The sequence below is a fragment of the Microcebus murinus genome, chromosome 5 (genome assembly GCF_040939455.1).
Source record: "Microcebus murinus isolate Inina chromosome 5, M.murinus_Inina_mat1.0, whole genome shotgun sequence".
NCBI classification, from domain to species: domain Eukaryota; kingdom Metazoa; phylum Chordata; class Mammalia; order Primates; family Cheirogaleidae; genus Microcebus; species Microcebus murinus.
In genome coordinates this window covers 93,221,377-93,242,387 of record NC_134108.1, presented here as the reverse complement: position 1 = coordinate 93,242,387, position 21,011 = coordinate 93,221,377, and the positions used below count along the sequence as shown (strand labels likewise).

The following is a 21,011-nucleotide window of genomic DNA, read 5'->3' as shown; positions in this document are numbered from 1 at the left end:
AAGTTTCCTTGGTATATTTTGTCCATCAGTTTAAATGTGTGCACAAGAACTGGCCATAACCAGCTGGAGTCCTAGAAAACCTGGCACGCCTTTGAGCTTTCTCATAGACAGAACATTTACATGCCACACACAGATACAGATAAGACAAACACTCAAGACAAGGAGAAATTCAAGAGGTTCCAAACAAAACTCTGGGAAGCACCAAATCAAACAAATGCAAATGAACCGGTCTCAAATTGGGAAAGAACCCAACAACCATCCCCCTCTCCAACAGGGTACCCCAACCAAAACAAGGACAGAGTGGCTTATCCTGAGGAAAAGCCCAAATGGAGAGGAAGGGAGTTTCCAGTTGTACATACGGGAGTGACTTACCTTACAAATTCTAAATTGAGCCTGTCACCTCACAGAGGTTCATGAGCTCCATGGTGATCTGCTAGGACAGTTGGCACATTCCTGGGGTATGGGGGGTGGTGGCTGGGGGTCCCCCAAACAAATGATCCCAGGAGCTGCTAGGGACTTGCCCAAGAATGGTGCTGGCTGGCCATGAGGAGCCACTCCTGGCTGGGTCTCACCACATATGTGACCAAGTTCAAGCTCATACCACTCACTACAGGCTGACAGCCAATAAGTTGAGAAGCAAGTTGCCGGGCAAGGAGAGCGACTTTTTCTCAGAGATCTAGCAAACCGAGAAAATGACGGATTAATGCCCCAAAGACTTCTTCTCTTTTTTGTTTCTTAGAGGTAAGGTCTCACTTGCTTTGTTGCCCAGGCTGGAGTGCAGTGGTGTCACCATAACTCACTGCAGCCTCCGACTCCTAGATTCAAATGATCCTCCTGCCTCAGAGTCTGAGCCTGGTGCATGCCACCGTGCCTGGCTAATTTTCCTATTTTTTGTAGAAATGAGGAGTTGCTCTTGTTCGGGCTGGATAAATCTTTCTTCTTTTTGTTTTCCTGCAAGTTGTTTTCAAAAAACTGCCTAGCTGCTTCCACTATAACTCTTAGAGGCTGACCATCCCAGCCAACTATACTGTTTTGAACTTGCTTTTTTTTTTTTTTCTTAATATTTGGAAGTAGATTTCCAACTAGGGCAGAAATTAAATATTTCTATGCTCTGGTGCTTTAGAATTTAATGCAGTGTGCCTCTGAAAAACTGTATAAATCTCTCAATAAAAGCTTTTGGTTGCTCTCTCTCCTGAGTACATAATTCAACCTTAGACCAATTCACATTAGGAGGGAACCCTCCAGTATTGCCCTGTCAGGCCCCAGATGTCAGCATCTAGCTGAGCTACTTCCTGGTCATCTGTAGGAGTCCAGGGAGAGGATCTGGCCACCTGTTCCCTCTATGTATAGCGTTTTCTCTGGAGGCCTTCTGGCCTGCCCAGTGACTGCAGTACAACCGCGGGTGGGAGGTACACCCCATAGCAGCCAAACAAGGTCCCTGTGAGTGGGATTATGAACAGCTACTAGCCTTTCCAATTCTTCTCTGACTTTGGTAGGATCTTCTGAAAGTGGAGGGCAAAGGATTTTTTAATTCAGATCTGCTGTAGTCTAGAGGAAGTGCATTCTTCGTGCTGGGGTTCCTGGCTACATTCTCAGGGGGCACTGCACAGGGAAGGCTGGAGCTGACAGATCACATAGCCCTGGAAAATAGGAGGCATCACAGAACATCCAGCTCTGTCTTAACCTTGTGACAGGCTTATCTCCTGCTTGTCAGCTTTTATGCCATTGGCCTGTATGTCTTAGAACTTTAAATCAGGCCTGAGTGCCTTCTGTAAATCTTGGAGAGACACAGAAAATAAAGTAGGCAGTTGGTTATATTAAGGATTTTCTGAAGAAATTGGGGGTGCAATAGTTTTAGGGATTATTATGGAAGACTGCTGCAGAGCTGAGGCTACATTTTGACAGTGGTTTTGTCCAAGGACCCAGTGATCCAGAAGATCTTCTGGGAAGGAGGTCAGGAACAGGGAGATGAGGGTAAAGGGAGGAAGTATAAGTTAGAGGATGGATCAAAGTGGGAGAGTAACAGAGGTAGAGGTCTGAAAAGGGGCAAAATGTACTGTGTTTCCCCGAAAATAAGACAGGGTCTTATATTTATTTTTCCTCAAGAAGACACCCCAGGGCTTATTTTCAGGAGATGTGTTATTTTCCCCTCAAAGCCTTAGCTTGCAGCACGCACAGGATGGCCGGGACCTGACAGGGGGAGTCGACATTGTTGGTGGGGCTTCCCACACCTTTTCGGTCACCTCTGGGATAGTAGCTGTCACGATGGGGCAGATGAGAAGGGCTGCTCGTCTTCTTTACCACTTGGCGACGAAATGCATGGGTTGTGCAGGTACACTGCGTAGCCACACCCATCACTAGGTCTTATTTTCGGGGTAGGGCTTATATTGGGCAAATGCTTAGAAATCCTGCTAGGGCTTATTTTATGGGTAGGTCTTATTTTTGGGAAACACGGTATTACGAGTTGTGTCTTTAAAACCCCCAAACTTTTTGGCAATTAAAATCTGCATTCCTGCCTGAAGCCAGTAATCTATGGGACAGAGAAATGTATCTTGTTCTTTGTTTTTAGGTTTCTTAAACCACAGGAGATGGCTCAACAGAACTACCCCGACAATGATCGTAAGATCATCTTTACCCGAGATAAGGTTGACCCAAACCGCCAACTATAGTTAAACAACAATCGCCTGAAGCCATGCCCAACTGCTGAAAACTCCTTTAAAAGCTCTGCATTTCTGCTTAAAGAGGGGAAGATGGTTTTTTAAGAGGAGAATGTGCCATCCTCCTCATTTGCCATTAAATTAACAAACTTTCTTTCCTTTTCCTCAAACCACTTGTCCTTGTCCTTCATTCTCACTGATTCAGCCTCGGGACAACTACTGAACTTTTGGTAATAAAATCTGGCGTCCCTGGGTGGGCCTGTCGGTGCCCTGGTGGAACAGCACCTGCAACTGCTGCCCGGGCTGGAAGAGGCAGGGAGCAGCCCCAGACCAAGCCGTGGGTCTTTGCCAGGAGGTGCTTCATCTTTTTGGGGTGAGGGAGTGAGGGACCACCCCAGCAGCTGCTGGAGGCTGTTTAGCTCTGGGAAACTTCCATCTCTCTCTACCCAAATTAGACGCAACTCCTCACAACCTGAACCTTGTTGAGGAAAAGGAAACAGTTTGGGAAGAGTCACCATGCCTTGGCTCTTTTGGTAAGTTCCTGTACACATCAAGAACCTTGACTCTACCCATTTGGGGAAGGTTCTGAACCCTCCAGGCCTGATGTAGGGCATCTGTGAGCCCCATGGGGGTGGAAGTCACCACTGAGCAGAACTAGGGACCCTGCGGATTCATCCTCTTTGGGGTTAGGGGAATTTGGTTCTCTTTTGTGCAGTTCCCATTTGTTTGGTAGGACTTGGCATTGAGATTCTTTGAGTTAGGAATTCCCTGTAGTGTCTACTTGTCAACTTGTGTTTGTTGTTATTGTTTGTGAGTCTTGTTTCAACATGGGAGGCTCCATTTCTAATCCATCTGACAGTGTCTTGGGGAGAATCTTGGATGAATGGTCAACTTATAGCTATAACCCTACGTCTAAAGAGAGAATGTGTTTTATTGTAATACTGCTTGGTCAACATACATGCTGGAGTGTGAGGAGAAGTAGCCATTGAATGGAAACTTAAATTATTATACTGTCTTACCACTGGAATTATTTATTACTTGTCAAGGTCAGGTAAATGGGACAAGATCCCATATGTACCATCTTTCGAGGAATTACACAATAAAGAGGCTGAAAGGCCTGGGTCAAAGTTAATGGTACAAAGGAAACCTCCATCACCAGGGTGTGAGGATAGTCAGGACTTGGATGATAAAATTGAGAAGGGATTAACCAGGTTGGGTCTCATGAAGCCTTTCAATCCAAACCTCACAGAACCTGCTCCCCACCGTCAGCTCCCCTATACCCGCCACTGCTGGTGGAGGGGCCCATGGTTGGGGAGGGGGCGACTGAAACCCATTCGTCAGTCCCCTGCCCACTGGGTTATGACTCAGGAGTGGGAAAGGTCTCTCCTTCCAAGACCTGGCAGGGAGCTCAATGTGGCCAGAGGGCACCTGTGGCCGGGGCCCGGCACTTAACACTATGGCAATACCCGACAGGGGACTTCACAAAAAGCTCATGAAGATCCCTCTGAATTTTTGGAATGCATCTATGAGGCATATCAAAAATATACAGATAAAGGCCGGGCGCTGTGGCTCACGCCTGTAATCCTAGCTCTTGGGAGGCCGAGGCGGGCGGATTGCTCAAGGTCAGGAGTTCAAAACCAGCCTGAGCAAGAGCGAGACCCCGTCTCTACTATAAACAGAAAGAAATTAATTGGCCAACTGATATATATATATAAAAAATTAGCCGGGCATAGTGGCACATGCCTGTAGTCCCAGCTACTCGGGAGGCTGAGGCAGGAGGATCGCTTGAGCCCAGGAGTTTGAGGTTGCTGTGAGCTAGGCTGACGCCACGGCACTCACTCTAGCCTGGACAACAAAGTGAGACTCTGTCTCAAAAAAAAAAAAAAAAAAAATACAGATAAAGATCCAGAGGCCCCTGAAAATTTGCACATGGTTAACATGACTTTTATGGGACAGAGTGTTCCAGATACAAGGAGGAAACTAGAGCGTGTGGAAGAGGCAACTGGCACAAATCCCTCGCAGCTTGTTGTACCTTTAAAGTACATATTGCCAGAGAAGATCAGAAACTGTACCTGTGTGTGTCCCGTTAGCTGCGCCAACCAAGGGGCCTTTGAGATAGTCAAAAGGAAAGGGAGGAAAAGGCTGCCCTAGGTCGAAACACAACCAGTGTGCTTTTTGCAAAGAGGAAGGGCGTTGGGAAGAACACTGCCTGAAATTGCAAAGGGCTCCAGGTTACAAGAAACCCCTAGGAGAGCAAGTAGTTTTTCAAGTCCAGGACTCAGATGACGAATGTGGGGCCCAGGGCTCCATGCATCATTGGTGGCTCCAATCCAAATATCCCCCCAGGAGCCCCAGGTACCACTGACAGTAGGGTCTTGATTAGTGGACTTCTTAATTGACACAGGAGTGGCACCACCACCGAGCTACATGGACAAAAGCAGTCTGGGCCCTTGTGGCCACTGCCCTGGCCCCGAGCACCCGCTGTGCATGGTGCTCCACGAGCCAGGCTGGGGGTGGTGGCCAGGCAGTGGTGAGGCAGCCGTCGGTGAAGCAGCAGCTAAGGAACTCGTCACCCCTGGCCCAGGAGGCAGGCTCCAGGGAGCTGCTACCAGAGCTGACACTGCTCCACGTGCCATTAATGACAGTGGACAAGACACACACCTGACAGTGCCAAACCCATCTAAAGTGGGATAATTGTTGCTGCTTGCCCTCCTTCACACAAGGGTAGCCCCTAGAAGCAGGCTTAAGTGAAACCCCTATGAAATAGCTTCTGGGAGACCATTCCTAGCACCGTGAGCTAAGTATGGTAATATAACCATAATAGAAGAAAGCAGAGTAAAGCAATATGTCAAACAAAGAAGTCAAATACTAACCACTATGCATGAGTTTGCCTCCCTCAGGTCCCTGTCCCAGCTGGAAGCACCCCTCCAACCCTTTATTTATTTTTCTTTTTTTTTTTTTTTTTTTTACTGAAGTCTATGGGCCAAACTTCCACCCATTTAAACCAGGAGATCAGGTGTTGCTTAAAGCCTGGAAAAAACAAGGACCCAAACAAGAACTGGTGGAGAAATGGGAGGGACCCTGTGAAGACAGAGGGACAACTCCTTAATGAGGTTTCTCAAGCTATGGCCTTTTCTGCTGGTCTGTCTGGCTGCTGGGTTTGTCACTGTGACTAACAGCTCTGCACTCAGAGTTCCCGTTTCTTTCTCACCTGGGACTATATAAGACTTACTGTACAAGGTGACAGGAAGTACCCACAGTCCTACAGGTGCCTTAGATGCCAACCAGGCTACAATCTGTCTTAGCAAGTATCCTCCGTTTATCCTTGTCAATCCTACAGTCGTAGTTGTTGTTGTGCCCTTTGTCACCTGGTAATCTGTTGCATTATTTAATTTTTATAAATGTATTGCCAAAGCTTTGACAAACCAGAAACAGCAATGGCAGAAACAAGTACAAACCTTCTATCTAAAGCATCACTCCAATTCTGCAGGAAGTAGCTCTATGCCTATGTTGCCCCTTCTCTCATTGATATGGAAGGATAAAATTGGTAGTGGAGAATATGTAATAGAGGTAAAGTTCTGGAAAAGGGCAAAATATTTTACGAATTGTCTCTTTAAAACCCTTCACCCTATTTGGGAATTAAAATCTGCATTCATACTCAAGGCCAGTAATCAAAAGGGCAGAAAAATGTTCTTTGTTGTCTAGTACCTTAAAGCACAACAGAGGACCCAACAGAATTGTATGGACAAAGGTCATGAGATCATCTTCCCTAGAGACAAGGTTGACCAAAACCATTAACTATAGTTAAACAACAATAGTCCAAAGCTGAAAAATCCTCTTTAAAAAGCCCTGTATTTCAGTTTAAAGGCAGGATGGTGGTCTTTTGAGATGTTAGTCTGCCGCCCTCCTCATTTGCTGACAAATTAATATGCTTCTCTTTCCTTTCCCTCAAATCACTTCCCTCATGCTTTGTTCTCAGAGACAAGTACTGAATTTTCAGGAACAATTGAAGGTGACTAAGGAGACATGACCACTGAAGACAGCATGGGGCCCTCAATAAGATCTTGGACAATAATAAATAGGACATTGGTGGAAAGCTGGTGAAATCCAGGTAAGGTCTACAGTTTAGTTAAAAGTATTACATCGAGGCTAGACACAGTGGCCGGGCGCGGTGGCTCACGCCTGTAATTTTAGCACTCTGGGAGGCTGAGGTGGGAGGATCGCTCAAGGTCAGGAATTCGAAAACCAGCCTGAGCAAGAGCGAGACCCCATCTCTACTATAAATAGAAAGAAATGAATTGGCCAAATAATATATATAGAAAAATCAGCCAGGCATGGTGGCACATGCCTGTAGTCCCAGCTACTTGGTAGGCTGAGTCAGGAGGATCACCTGACCACAGGAGTTTGAGGTTGCTGTGAGCTAGGCTGACACCACGGCACTCTAACCCGGGCAACAGAGTGAGACTCTGTCTGGAAAAAAAAAAAAAAAGTACTACATCGATGTTAAATTCCTGGTTTTGATCCTTGTACTATGGTCACGTAAGCTGTTAACATTAGAGGAAACTGGGTGAAGGATATTTGGGAACTCCACACCAGTTTTGTAATTTTTCTGTAATGTAAATAATTACAGTAAAAAGGTGTCAAAGATACACATTATTTACTGATGAAATAAAATAAGTCTGGGATTTGCCTCAAATATTGTTGACAGTTATTGAAGAGAAGAGATGGGTACATCAAGCTCACTGCACGTTTTTTCTATGTTTATAAAGTTAGACATTTTCCATTAGAAATAGAGAAATAGCAGATACTCATAGAGCCCCTGCCATATGCGGGGCGCTGTGGTCAGCCACGGGGACAGGGCAGCCCTGCCCTCAGGAGCTCACAGTGAGCTGGGGAAACGCAGACGCTGAACACAGAACGTGGGAAGAGTGACAGGACAGAGCAAGGACGGGATGCCTGGGAGGAGGGGAGAAGAGCATGTTCTGGGCAGAAGAAACAGTGCATCAAGGGCCTTGGGCTAGAGAGAAAGGCCAACGTGTTCCCATAGAGAAGGATCCGCCAGTGACCCCAGGTACTGCAGCTGAGGTTTTTCCCACCCAGGGCCAGGACAACTCTGCTGGATTCTTTCATCCTACAGAATTTTACAACAGCATTCTTCACTGAGTCCCTTTTACAAATGTAGGTGCGATCACCCCATTCTCTCTCTCAAGTCTCCTTTCCTGACAACACCCTCTTATGCCACTGTCGCCTGTAAGTTTTCTCATCTGCCCTAAACCTGCAGCCTATGTAATTAGATCCTCCTTAAACAGTGTTCAAAGAAGCCTGCTCCCCAGAGACCTTCGGAGGCAGCCAGATAGATTTGAAATCCCTTGTTGTGCATTTCTGGATAGCCTTGAAATGAAACATTGTTGACTGTCTTGCTTTCTAGTCAAGCATGACACTCTGGAGCCTTCCATGGGGTGGGGGTGGCTGTTCCCTGTTGGGCCCGCCCAGCTCAGCAGGCAGGAGTGTCCCAGCATTTAAGCAGCTGGCACAGCCAGGAGCTGGCCTGCAGGAGCTGAGCAGAGACGCAGCCAGGACTTTGTCAGGTTAGTACTGACCTTAAGAACCTTCCTAAATGGTCTCGTGTCTGCTTCACCAGGAGGGCATGTTTAAACGTGTTACTCTGTGTGTGTACTTTACTTTCTTACTGTGCCTTCTTAGTGTGCTCAGGAGCCAGTTCAGGCATTGTTTAGTCGTTCCTGAAGGCCATGGCTTTAAACAAAAATAAGACTCGGGAACTTAGAGGACAAGGGCAGTGACTTGGATGGTGTGAGAAAAGTGAGAGTGACAACAGCACGGGCAATCTGGAAATGCCGCCATGCCAGCGTCAGCAGCGTGTCGGGGCTTCCACACGATCTGTCACACGGTTGGAGGCGTCGGTATGATTCATACAGGAGCCAACACGCGGCTACACCGGATGTACATTTGGCAGCGTCACCCATTTGGGGTCCCACTTGAGCAATGTAAGGGGAATGTACCCAGGTGGTTGCCTGCCTCTGCTGGCTCTAACCCACCCCTCCAGGTGGGAGACCAAACACCAGTGCCTGCCGATTAGGATCTAATTTGCACGTCCATAACTGTTTCACATGCGTTAGCTTATTGCTTATGAGTTACTTTGTGATTGGAAACCAAGTTGTGTGTATTTCCACTTTGTCTCCTTCTCCTCTGTCAACCCTTCTCCTATTCCTCCTCCTCCTCTTCCCTGTTCAGGGTTTCTGGAACCAAAGGCAGAGCAGGGTTTAGTCTCAACATGACAAGTGAATCTAAAAGTTTATAACTTTCAGGTTAGTATGACACGTGGCTGTGGACCTGCATCTTAGACAAACATAATAATGTCCTTCTCTTGAGCTGTCATGTTTTCAGTCCAACAGAGCATTTGCAAATTCCTTCCATTTGCCAAGTTAAATATTTCCTTGGGCTACTCTGGCAAAACACTCTTTTTTTTTTTTTTTGGTATAGTCAATATCAGTATGATTCTACTATATAGGAGAGTGCTATTGCTTTAGTAATTCTGTTTAAAAAGGAGGGTGGTGGATTTAATAATTAGGACTGATCATTTTATTTCTATGTCCTAGCTTGTCATTTAAACACTCTATACTAGTGTATTCTAAAATAGTGTGCTGTATGAGGGAAAAGCTAAAAGCAGAAAAAGAAAAGGCGTGCTCTTGAGTTACCTATCTGTGTCAGAGCCTATGAAGTGTGGACTGAACTTTGAGCGCTGTCCGATGTCATAAAGATAATAACAACTCTACTTGCTGAGAGCTGGGTGGGTGCAAGGGTGGGGAGGAGGGATGGGGGGGGGAGTGAAAATGCTACCTTCTACAGGCTGAAAAAATTCCATAATAAGATATAACAGACGCTAGTGTGAATGTCAGAAGACCAAAGTTCTACATGCTGGTATAGAGAAGCTCCAAGAGTTTGGTGTCAGATAAAAACTGTGCTACGTTTTTAACTCTGCACAGATAAAAACTGTGCTAGATTATGTAACATAATCTCTATAGATATTAACCTGAACTTAGAATAATAACAGGCTATATATCAAGTAAATTTTATGAAAAATAAATGTGGATAAAAATGAGAAATTGCATGTCATTCAGACACTAAACCAATATTACTTCCTGTCCTTATAATACTGTGTTTCCCCGAAAATAAGACCTACCCATAAAATAAGCCCTAGCAGGATTTCTAAGCATTTGCACAATAGAAGGCCTACCCCCAAAATAAGACCTAGTGATGGGCGTGGCTATGCAGCGTTTCTGCACAACCCATGCATTTCCTCTCGGATTGGTAAAGAAGCGAGCAGCCCTTCTCATCTGCCCCATGAGAGCTCTATTGCTCGACATGAGAGATTGGGGCCAATGGTTCTAAAGGAAATAGAGTCACAAGAAATTCATGATGGAATTCGGGGTTTGGAGAGTTAGGATGATGTTCCAGAAGAAGATGACTTAACTGTATTTGAATAAATGTAGATTGTTGTACCGTACTTAAAAAAAACACACATCCCTTGAAAATAAGCCCTAGGGTGTCTTCTTGAGGAAAAATAAATTTAAGATCCCGTCTTGTTTTTGGGGAAACACGGTATAAAAATAATGCATCAAATACCACTTTTCTAGACTATAAAATAAAACTCTCCCAGAATTGGAAAAATATAGACATCCAATAGAAAAGAAATGAACACCTTTCTCTGTAGAGGAAATTTAGGTTTTGGCTACAGTCAGGACAAGACTAAGCCCCAGTTCTGCTTGTGGACGAGTGCACAATTAACAGCTGAAGAGCTGAAGACTGACTCTGCTCCCTCCTGCCCCTCCCTGTCAGTGATGTCCTCTGGCTCCAAGGTCCCTCCCAGGCTGCCAGGGCCTTCCCCTGTGTGGGACCCAGGCTGCCCTCTTCAGCTTCTCAAACTAAGGACAGATGGCAACATGAGAATGGTCTGGAGCATTTTCAGGATGCTGGGTACTAATGGTTGACAATTTGGGCTTTGGAAGATCTCCCTTGGATTCTTCCAATCCTGCTGTGGGAAAGGCAGATACTACTTCTGTATTGTTGGGGCCAATCAACTATATATACTAATGCACATTTTGCTTCGGTGGATACTTTCATTCATTTATTTATTCATGCTTATAGAAACCAAGTGACTGCTATTATGGCGGGGAAGCCCAAGCTTCACTACTTCAATGGACGGGGCAGAATGGAGTCCATCCGGTGGCTCTTGGCTGCAGCTGGAGTAGAGGTAGGTTGGGACTTCAGACATATCTAAAATGAACTGTATGAAAATCCTTTTCTAAGCCAGAAAACTTCCATACAAGATGATCTGTGAATAGTTTTACCTTCAGTGAAAATATCCCCAGTTACCAGGGAAAAAATGAACTAATTTGACCAAATTAAAAGGAAAAAGATCTGTCCATCTGTCTACCAAAGAGCACATAAACAATCAAAAGATATTTTCAAAAGAACCAAAAGAAACATCAATTAATCATGATGTGTGGACCTTATTTGGATTTGGATTTAAACTAAGTAAAAAATGTAATTTATGACACTTTAAACCGCAATTAGAAACCTGTATATTAATTAAATATTAAATGATATTAAATAATTATTATTAAATTTTTAGTGTAAATGTGTGTGAGTTCGGGGCTGTGTCAGAGCCGTGGGCAGGGCGAGTGCAGCACAGCAGGTGCAGGGGCGAGGCTGCGAGCACCCAGGCTCCCTCCTCTCCACCCCTGCTGCACTCAGGGACTGGGGGGCAGGGCTGACTGAGGCCCCCGCTCAGCACTCTGGGTTCCCGGTGCCCAGAGACTGACGGTTGCCATCCAGTCCCTCAGGCTCTCCAGCAACGTCACACCGGCCACCCCCCTCCCAACCCCTGCCCTGACCACCCGCCACCCCTCTGTCTGTCTGGAACGGGACGCTTTGTTAATTGCTGGCGCTCACACCCCTCCTCACTTACACACCTCTGTCCTGTGTTTGCACCTACCTCATGACCCTGTGCGCTCACAGACCACGGCAATCCCTGCTGCAGTGAGCACGTTAGGAACCCCCAATTTCCTGAACTTTAGATGACTGAGAACCTCTTTTAAACTATGCAGTGGTAAAGAATGATTGAAATTGCAGCAAACACCCCTTGGTGTCAGAATCTTAGTCACAGCACACCCCAGGCCAGGGACACCCGGGTTCTGTTCTGATCTCTCTTGGGGTCACAGGATTCACTGAGATATGGCAGCACATAACTAGAACTTCCCAGTCCCTTCCCTCCAGTGACTCACCCTCCCAAATCATGACCACACCACGAACACTGTGGGGTCCGGGGGGAGGGGAGGGGGGCTGCTGTGAAGAGTGAGCCTCTCTGTGCTCCCCCCTGTACCCCTTTCTCCATGGCTCTCACCTGCATTTCCAGATGCTCCTGGCCAGACTAATGTGTGTCCCTGCAAGTCTCAGGAATCTTCCCTGCTCCAGGTCGTGTTCTGGACAGGGGCCATTCGAGTGTAACAGTCTGTAGCGCTGTGGGACGAACTAACGAGAACCCATTTACTGTTTTGCTTCCAGTTTGAAGAGCAATTTATAACATGCCCAGAAGATTGGGATAAGTTAAGAAATGGTAAGAACAAGTATCTAAATGCTGCTGTGAGGGTAACTAGTAGAATGTACTCGGGAGGCTTTTAATACCAGGCCATGCCTCTGTGTTTGGGGAGGGAGAAAAGTGGTTAAAATGGAAGGGGCGTGTGTCCTGGAGCAGGTCTGGCAACTCTCAGGGTGAGACGGGGCAGACCTCTGAGTATTTGCTAAAGGAACCGTCCCCAGCGCCCTGAGAATGCCCTCTCCTCGCTTTCTCCTGCTTTCTGAGCCTTGATGGACCTGTGGGTCAGCTCCGGTTCCCAGTGCACCTCCAAGCAAGGGCACACAAGGACATGCATTAGAGAAAAGCAGCAGATATAGGTCCATCCTGAGTTCTTTTCTCTCACTAGTTTGACAAGGTGACATTCTGGCTATATTGTAGGCTTTGAAGAGCACAGAAAGGGGACTTGTGCATAGAAAATTCTCTGAGAAACAACATTAAGGCCAGGCGCGGTGGCTCACACCTGTAATCCTAGCACTCTGGGAGGCCCAAGGCAGGCGGATTGCTCAAGGTCAGGAGTTTGAAACCAGCCTGAGCAAGAGCAAGACCTCGTCTCTACTATAAATAGAAAGAAATTAATTGCCCAACTAATATATAGAAAAAAATGAGCCGGGCATGGTGGCGCATGCCTGTAGTCCCAGCTACTCGGGAGGCTGAGGCAGGAGGATTGCTTGAGCCCAGGAGTTTGAGGTTGCTGTGAGCTACGCTGACGCCACGGCACTCACTCTAGCCTGGGCAACAAAGCGAGACTCTGTCTAAAAGAGAGAAAGAGAAGAAAGAGAAGAAAGAGAAGAAAGGAAGGAAGGAAGGAAGGAAGGAAGGAAGGAAGGAAGGAAGGAAGGAAGGAAGGAAGGAAGGAAGGAAGGAAGGAAGGAAGGAAGGGAAAAGAAAGAACCTTAAATGTCGTGAAAACCAGGAGACTTACGTTGGGAACTTCCCATTTTAAATGACATGCACTTGGCCACCCTGTTGTCACCTCTCCCAACTTCTTCCTAAAGTGTCCATGAACATGTATCGACATAGAAAATATGAGGGACCTACCACTTACCTGGATTGGAGATAAAAAGCCTAAAAAGGAAAAGAAAAATTGATAAGAGAAAATAAAGACTACAGGAAGCTAGTAACAAGATGGTCTTTCCGTTGTTAGGCTCCCAGACTATATTTTTTTGTTTTACATTTTGTCTTCATTCATTCCACCAATTATAATTTCATCCTGAAAGAGTGGGACCCATAGTCATCTCCCTCTCCTTTGTCTTTCCTTCTTCCCGAAGACGGGCGGCTGATGTTCGGGCAAGTGCCGATGGTGGAGATCGACGGGATGGAGCTGGTGCAGACCAGAGCCATCCTCAACTACATCGCCAGCAAGCACAACCTCTACGGGAAGGACTTAAAGGAGAGAGCCCTGTAGGTACATTTTCCGTCCTCGCACCCCCAGATAACCCAGGAGTGTTTGAGGTCCTGCCTTGAGTGAGCAGGACGGTGCAGGGGTGAGGACAGCAGCAGGCTGGGCCGTGGGCACGTGCACTGAGGTCCAGGGTGGCAGAGTCCTGTGGACGTGAGGGACGAGGAACGTGGGCGGGTTCAGGCGAGTGTGATCATGCGAGAGGGTGCAGCCCACGGGTGTAGCGCCGTGACAGAGGCTTCCAAACACTCGTGAAGCATGAACTCAAGAGGGTGGTGGAATCCTGATTCCAGGTGCTCAGGCCTTTAGGAGTTGAGTTCCAGGCAGCAGGTAGGGACAAGGGAAACAAAGTTGGAGTGTGTGTAGATGACAGCCTGGGGAGGAAGGGCCCAAAGGAGCTGAATGTCAAGTTTCAGTAATCAGAAGAGTGATGACCGGTACCTACGTCATCAACCAGTTATAGGGACTCTTCCACTCGACACAGGTTAGGCGAGCCTTGTGCCCAACATGCAGTGATTACCTAACATCTCGGTACAAGTCTGAAGCGACCCGATGTATTTCAGACCTCCAGTGCTCTGGGGTCTCCTCCCTGTTGTGATGAGACTTCATAACCCAAAACATAACCTTGTTGGAACATTTGGAAGTTCCCCAAAAAGGTTAACAGAGTTACAATGAATCAGTAATTTCTCCACTAGGTATGTCACCCAAAGAATTGAAAATACAGCAACGCTAAATCTTGTACACAAAATACCAATGCAAATAACAGAAATATTCAGAAAACTAACAAAGTGGAAATAGCCCAAATATCCATCAGCAGACGAATGGAGAAACAAAATGTGCCAAAGGCAGGCAGTAGGACATTACTTGGCCACAAGAAGGAGTGAAGTTCTGATGTACGCTCAACATGGCTGACGTAAAAGACAACATGTTGCATAAAGGAAACCAGACACAGAAGGCCACATATTGTGGTATTTCTTTTGTATGAAATTTCCAGAATATTGGGATCTGTGGAGGCAGGATGTAGAATAGTGGGCCAGGAGGGGTGTGGGGTGGGGAGAAATGAAGAACACTGCCAGTGGGTACAGATTTTCTTTTCAGGGTGATAAGAATGTTCTGGAATTAGAATGTTGTGATATTTGCAGAATTCTACGAATGTGTCAAAATCCACTGAATAGCATACTTTAAATGAGTGACAATTATAGTATGTGAATATAGGTTAATAAAGCTATTGTTTTTAAAAGTATTGTGGAAAACCCAGTTTGAAAGGAAAGAAGAGAAGGTCTCCTGCCCTCCACACTGGCTGTGACTGTGGGGAGCATCGCACCAGGGAAGGGGTCTTTACGCTGGGTGGGGAGAGATGCAAACGCGGCCAGAGCAGGGCCGCAGCACTTGGAGGGGCCGTGGGAGCGTGTTCATGGGAGACGGCTGGAAGAACTGCTGATATTGGGCACAGACAGGTGCCTGGGAGGAGCAGAGTGGGGAGGGAGGAAGAGGATCATGGCCGGGATGGGTGTGCCAGGGCCTCTGTTGAGGCTACTGAGGCAGCAGGTCTTTGGCCACCTGAGTCACACTAAGTTGATCACAGAACAGACAACAATAGAGATGTCAAATTGAGTGTCAAATCAGTGGTTACTTGCAGGGAATCCATCAGTTTATCTCATGACTATGACTTGGGACAGGTCACAGACGCTCCTTGAACCTGTATTTGATCACGTGTATGACAAGAATGTTGGAAACACATCTACCCCGATACGGTGTTTTATGTAATAAATGTTTATATATGTAAAAATCATATCAAATTGACTATCATATAAAAAGTACCCACTGGAGGAGAATTACTACTTGATGTTCTAGTCTCATACATTTTTTTTTTTTTGTACATATCTGAGTTTGGTCTTGATAGTCTCATACATTTTTAAACTATAAAATCTAAGGTAAGAAATAGTTGACGATGAGGCTGTTTTGTCTTGCAGGATTGACATGTATATAGAAGGTATGGCAGATTTGAATGAAATGATCATTATGTTCCCCATGCATCCACCTGGGGAAAAAGATGCCAAGCTTGCCTTGATCAAGGAGAAAACAACAAATCGCTATTTCCCTGCCTTTGAAAAAGTAAGTGTTCAGCATTTCATGGCCCTGAGTTTAGGAGGCAATAGAAAACTAGTGGCTGGGCATTGGTGAGGCAGTGACCTGCCCTTTCAATGAGACTTCCTGAACCCCAGTGCAGCTCCGTGACTCTCAAGGCATTTTATGAAATAGACTGGGAAGAATTGTACCACTTATAACAAATTATAATTTTCTAGCAAATATGAATGAACTAGACCCAAATATAGAATTCTCTATTCCACAGAATTTCATAGTCCCTGAATAAAATGTGGGCTGTATAGGCTCTGAGCCACACTAGAGACTGGGCTATAGCCTACAGAACACTCTGGGCTTTGATTCAAGAAGAGCGTGGTGAAGGCAATCATCAGAAACTATTCTGGCACCATGTGGCAAAAGATATGCAACCGGTTGCCCATCAGGAGGATATTGCCGTGTTTCAGAGATGCAAGAGAAATATCTAAGCAGGGATGATGGCACTGGCATGAATACAAAGATTTTTTTAATGCATATCGATGTCAGTTGCAGACATCAGCGCAGTTCACCCCTAGACACTGCACCTTGCAGAATATACAGCAGCTTAAGTTAGGAGTCAGAGCCAATGGTTCAAGATGATGCATTCAAGGTCACTCAGGTTTCCTTCAGATCCCAACCTATAGACCAGGAAATGAGGAGGGAAGGAGGAGAGGTGTCCTGGGTGGAGAGGGCTGTCCAGGGACACTGCAGAGAGAGAGACGGCAGAGAGCAGAGCCACGTCCTGGAAGGTCGGGGCTGCTGTAGGGCGCGGGGCACACAGAACATGCCGCAGCCGGTGCTGAGACCCGGGCACACGTGGAAGATGCCAGCGAGGGCGGGAGGGGTGAACTCTGCAGGGCTGTGGGAACGAGCAGAGGACACGGGAGCCGAGGAGGGAGCAGGGAGCAGAGCCCGCTTCTCACTCTCGCTCATGGATCAGGGACCATGGAGAAAGGTCTGGGTCTCACGCATGCAGTGAGGACGTGGAGGTGGGAAGGTCAGGCTGGAGAGGCTTGGGGACAAGCAGGTGCCCAGCCTGACCGTGCGTGTGTCCCTGATCTGATGCCTCCAACCCCCCAGGTGTTAAAGAGCCACGGACAAGACTACCTGGTTGGCAACAGGCTGAGCCGGGCTGACATTCACCTGGTTGAACTTATCTACCACGTGGAAGAGCTGGACCCCAGCCTCACCGCCAACTTCCCTCTGCTGAAGGTGATCAGTGTCACTGTCTCACAGCCCCCAGAGAGGCAGCCCCACAGCTCCCATGAGGGAACGTGGTATTGGGGCCCTTGGACTGGTGACATTCAGACCCCAGCCTCCTCCAGGCTGGTACTGCCCCCAGGTCTCCAAAATGAGCTTCCAGACCCTGGTTCTGAGGCTAGAAAAGATTGTTGTTATGGGAAGCATATTGAGGCAGACGCTACCCCAATATAAGCAAGTCAAAGCTCACACCACTGGTTGCAGAACAGCCAGTAATTTGAGAGACAAGGTCTGGGGCAGGGAAGTTGACTTTTATGTGCAGAGCCAGCAAACAGAGAAGACGGTGGACTCATGACTCAAAGAACCATCTTCCATTAGTCTTAATTTTGGCCACATTTTTATGCTAAGTTAACCAGGGAAAGCCGGTGGGTTGCAAAGGAAACCAAGGAATGCAGACATCCTGGTGTTGGGGAGGATCTGAGGAGGTTGTAAACCTCTGTGTTCCTGGCCATTTAACTTTTCAGGGTGTAGGTCAGGACATGATGTTCCTAAAAATCTTTAACATATTATTGGTACTTGTGTGTATTTTCTTTATCTCCCCAGGAGTTAGTTTTGGGAAAGGGATGGTTATCATCTTTGTTCTAGAATTGAAGTGAAAACTACATTTTTCCTATCCTATGTCTGTCTACGTGCAGAGCTAAGCAGAAGCATTTAGCTAAGGACATTACGGCGGCCACTCAGAAGCAAAATGGAGCTAGTTGCGTTCACTGTTACACCAACTATTTTACCTTTTAAAACACATTAACTGCCATGTGAGTTGTATTTAACTCATGCTAGTTTTGAGCCTAGGGCCTTGTGTAACTCACGTCTCTTCACCTAACTCAGCTGCGTGAACTATTTTTTTTTTTTTAAAACAGAGTCTCACTGTGTTGCAAGGGCTAGAGTGCTGTGGCGTCAGCCTAGCTCACAGCAACCTCAAACTCCTGGACTCAAGCAATCCTCCTGCCTCAGCCTCCCGAGTAGCTGAGACTACAGGCACGTGCTACCATGCCCAGCTAATTTTTTTTATATATGTTTTTATTTGGCCAATTAATTTCTTTCTATTTTTAGTAGAGATGGGGTCTTGCTATTGCTCAGGCTGCTTTCGAATGCCTGACCTTGAGTGATCCTCCCGCCTCAGCCTCCCAGAGTGCTAGGATGACAGGCGTGAGCCACTGCGCCCGGCCCTGTGTGAACTATTTTTCAAGTTGCATATAATTCACACAGAAAATAATAAACAATAAGAAATTTTTCATTAAATTAGAAAGGATCATTTTGTTCTTGAAGTTTTTAATCTGTTTCATAATAAAACATGGTGACCCCAAAGAAAAAAAATGTTTCTACTGTGGCAGTCAATGTGTTAATGGATAGGACCCAGAGCCCAGCATCTCTCTCCCTTTCCCCCATTCCATGGCAGTTTCTGTGCCTGATTTCTCAGGGAGTCCCTTCATCCCGGGGTTGCCTCTGTCTTCTCACTCTGAGTCTGTCTGAGCAGGTCTCTTTCCATCTGGTTTCCTTCCCTGGGCTGCGGCCCCTGCTGTCAGACCTTGTGTTCCTCTCTGCCCAGGCCTCCCCTGAACACTCTTGCCCACCCCCGTCTCCACCTCTCAGTGGGAAAACTGGTTTCACTGACCCAAGGTTTGCCTTTAATGTTGTCTATCTTCAATCTCAGCTCAGTTTTCCCATATTATCATTTTTCCAGCTTAGACACTTCACTGTGTTGACAGTGACAAGCACATTATTTTTTCTTGTATTGCACAAGAGCCATGAATCTACAGGATTAATGTGGAAGGAAGAAGATCAGGATGACTGTGGACAGAATAAAGTCTTAGAGACATCCTTGGGGAAAATGCTATTTTGAGCTATATTTTCTCTTCTGTATCTTCATTTCTCTGGTGTGTGTTCCCAGCCGCCACAGTCCTGCTGAAGGAGGGGACGCTGTCTGTGTGTAGAGTGGCAGGGCTCCGATTTCCTGGGTTGTCTGATAATTGCTTTGGTCTTTGGGCTGCACTCTGAGCCTGTGATCTGTGCATTGCAGGCCCTGAAAACCAGAATCAGCAACCTCCCCAATGTGAAGAAGTTTCTGCAGCCTGGCAGCCAGAGGAAGCCTCCTGTAACTGCGGAAGCAATAGAACAAGCAAGGAAGGTTTTCAAGTTTTAAAAAAGCAGGCATGGAAGAGAAGCCCGTGCAAGACCAATAATCTCTTTGCACCAACAAAGTGCTGAGGGTAGCTATTGTGAAGCCAATAAACTTTTTCAAATTATGTACTCATCAAATAAAAAATAACTCTTATGTGCAAACTTAGTCAAAATTCATTCTTTTTCATTAGGATCTGATATGAAATCAGATTTCCAATGTGTTCCTAACCTGCCCCTTTCTTGAAATTAAAAATTTAGTACAAAAGGAAAATGTAGATTATGTGGTTTGTTTGAGTTTTCCAGAAATTGAGCTGTGACATTTGTCATATAGACTATCAAAAAATCAAGTGTAGAAATTTACATCTGACAGTTTCAGGTATGCAGTGGAAAAGAGTCACCATTCTGGCCATCAGCATAGCTAAGTTTTCTTCTTATCTTGGAGAGTCGTGTTATTTCTGATAACAAAAGGTTCTCTCTTATGCATTTTCAAACAGCTATTATGGCTGTGGACTCTTCAGTGTTCCAGGAGGGGAACACGACAGAGAACACAACAGACCCGCCCTCTGCTCCCAGGCCCCCCTGCTGTCCCTGACCTGCAGGTGCACAGGGCACACCCTCACTGTGCTCTCCAGCCCCGCGTGGGGCCCCGGACATGAGCGTCCCTCTCAGTTCTCTCGGTGCCGCTCAGGCCTGGGCTTCCCAGATGCGGACTAGACATGTGAATTACATACAAATCATACAGTGAAATCATACTTTCCCTGCTTGTCACCGTGCCAGAGTGCTTGAGTTAGGAGCCAGTTCTAGCTTCAGCCCCATGCTGGGCCCTCAATGCTGGTGTCTCCCGGGGAAGTGGGGGTCTGGGCTGTCTGTGCACACTGAGCCCTCCTGCTCTCAGGGGGAGCCCCCCGCAGTGAGAGGGGGTGAGGGGCAGACAGACTCATGGGGCTCCCTGACTGGAGCGCCACTTCCCTGTAGTCTCTTCTCCACTGACAATCAGAGTGGTTTTTAAATTATGTATAGAAAAGGTGCTATGGTATGTGGAATTTGCCTCAGAATAATCTCTTGCTAGTGGAGGGAACAGGTGAGAGTTTGTCTTAGTCTCTTGGGGCTCCTGTCACAGATTCCTACAAACATGACCCTACCTCTTTCGGTGGGAGGGGGTTTATGCAAGTGGTAAATAACTTAGAGACACATCGGGACGTCGCTCAGTTGTTGAGCCACAGAGGTGACAGCAAAGTAAGTACTGAAGTTAAAAATCTTCCCACAGTGCCTCACCCACTCCAATCTAAGTCACTAGAAAAATACTTTAATATGTGTCCTTAGAACAAGAAACAGTCTGTTTTATACTCCCATTAATGCCTTCTTTGTGTGCTCGTGTGACAGTCCAAGAATTTTTCATTTAGCTTCTTTTGGATACATTCTGTCGGCTTAAATAGTGAACAGAGAGGAGCTCTTTTTAAAGAGATATATATTTGGCAATGAGATACTGTGTTGAAAATCTGCCTGCAATAGTAAACTATGTGTATATTTAGGGAAGTAAAGGAAGACAAAGATTTTTAAAGGGAACTAGGGAAGAGGATTACATATTTTCAAATACTTATCGGAGGCTACAAAGTTCAGTGTGAAGAGTGATGTCAGTGCATGTTTGGGCAGGTAGTGGCTGGGCAGATGTCCTTACACAAGTATTTTTGTGTAAGGTTGCAATGGCTTTTGTGCAAGCTTGCAGTTTTTATGGAGTTTGTTTTCTTACCGGACACATGTCTTCCTTGCAGCCTTGGCTCTGACTTCTAAGTGAGGC

General features: G+C 46.4%; 1 protein-coding gene across 1 annotated transcript; it reads left to right on the top strand.

The window, feature by feature from the left end:
- Positions 1-8,138: 8,138 nt before the first annotated feature.
- On the top strand, positions 8,139-19,375 carry LOC105869212 (glutathione S-transferase A3-like). The gene is made up of 7 exons (XM_076003299.1): positions 8,139-8,245; positions 10,824-10,929; positions 12,243-12,294; positions 13,584-13,716; positions 15,688-15,829; positions 16,916-17,047; positions 19,113-19,375. The coding sequence occupies exons 2-7, from the start codon at positions 10,843-10,845 to the stop codon at positions 19,233-19,235; spliced, it is 669 nt and encodes a 222-aa protein (XP_075859414.1). The 5' UTR covers positions 8,139-8,245; positions 10,824-10,842; the 3' UTR covers positions 19,236-19,375.
- The last annotated feature ends 1,636 nt before the right edge of the window (positions 19,376-21,011 follow it).

What these genes read in the sequence shown, in the direction of transcription:
- LOC105869212 (XM_076003299.1), top strand. Translation starts at nt 10,843, where the DNA reads ATGGCGGGGAAGCCCAAGCTTCACTACTTCAATGGACGGGGCAGAATG. An exon ending in TGGCTGCAGCTGGAGTAGAG is followed by an intron (nt 10,930 to 12,242) that starts GTAGGTTGGGAC and finishes TTTTGCTTCCAG; the next exon opens with TTTGAAGAGCAATTTATAAC. An exon ending in GACTTAAAGGAGAGAGCCCT is followed by an intron (nt 13,717 to 15,687) that starts GTAGGTACATTT and finishes TTTGTCTTGCAG; the next exon opens with GATTGACATGTATATAGAAG.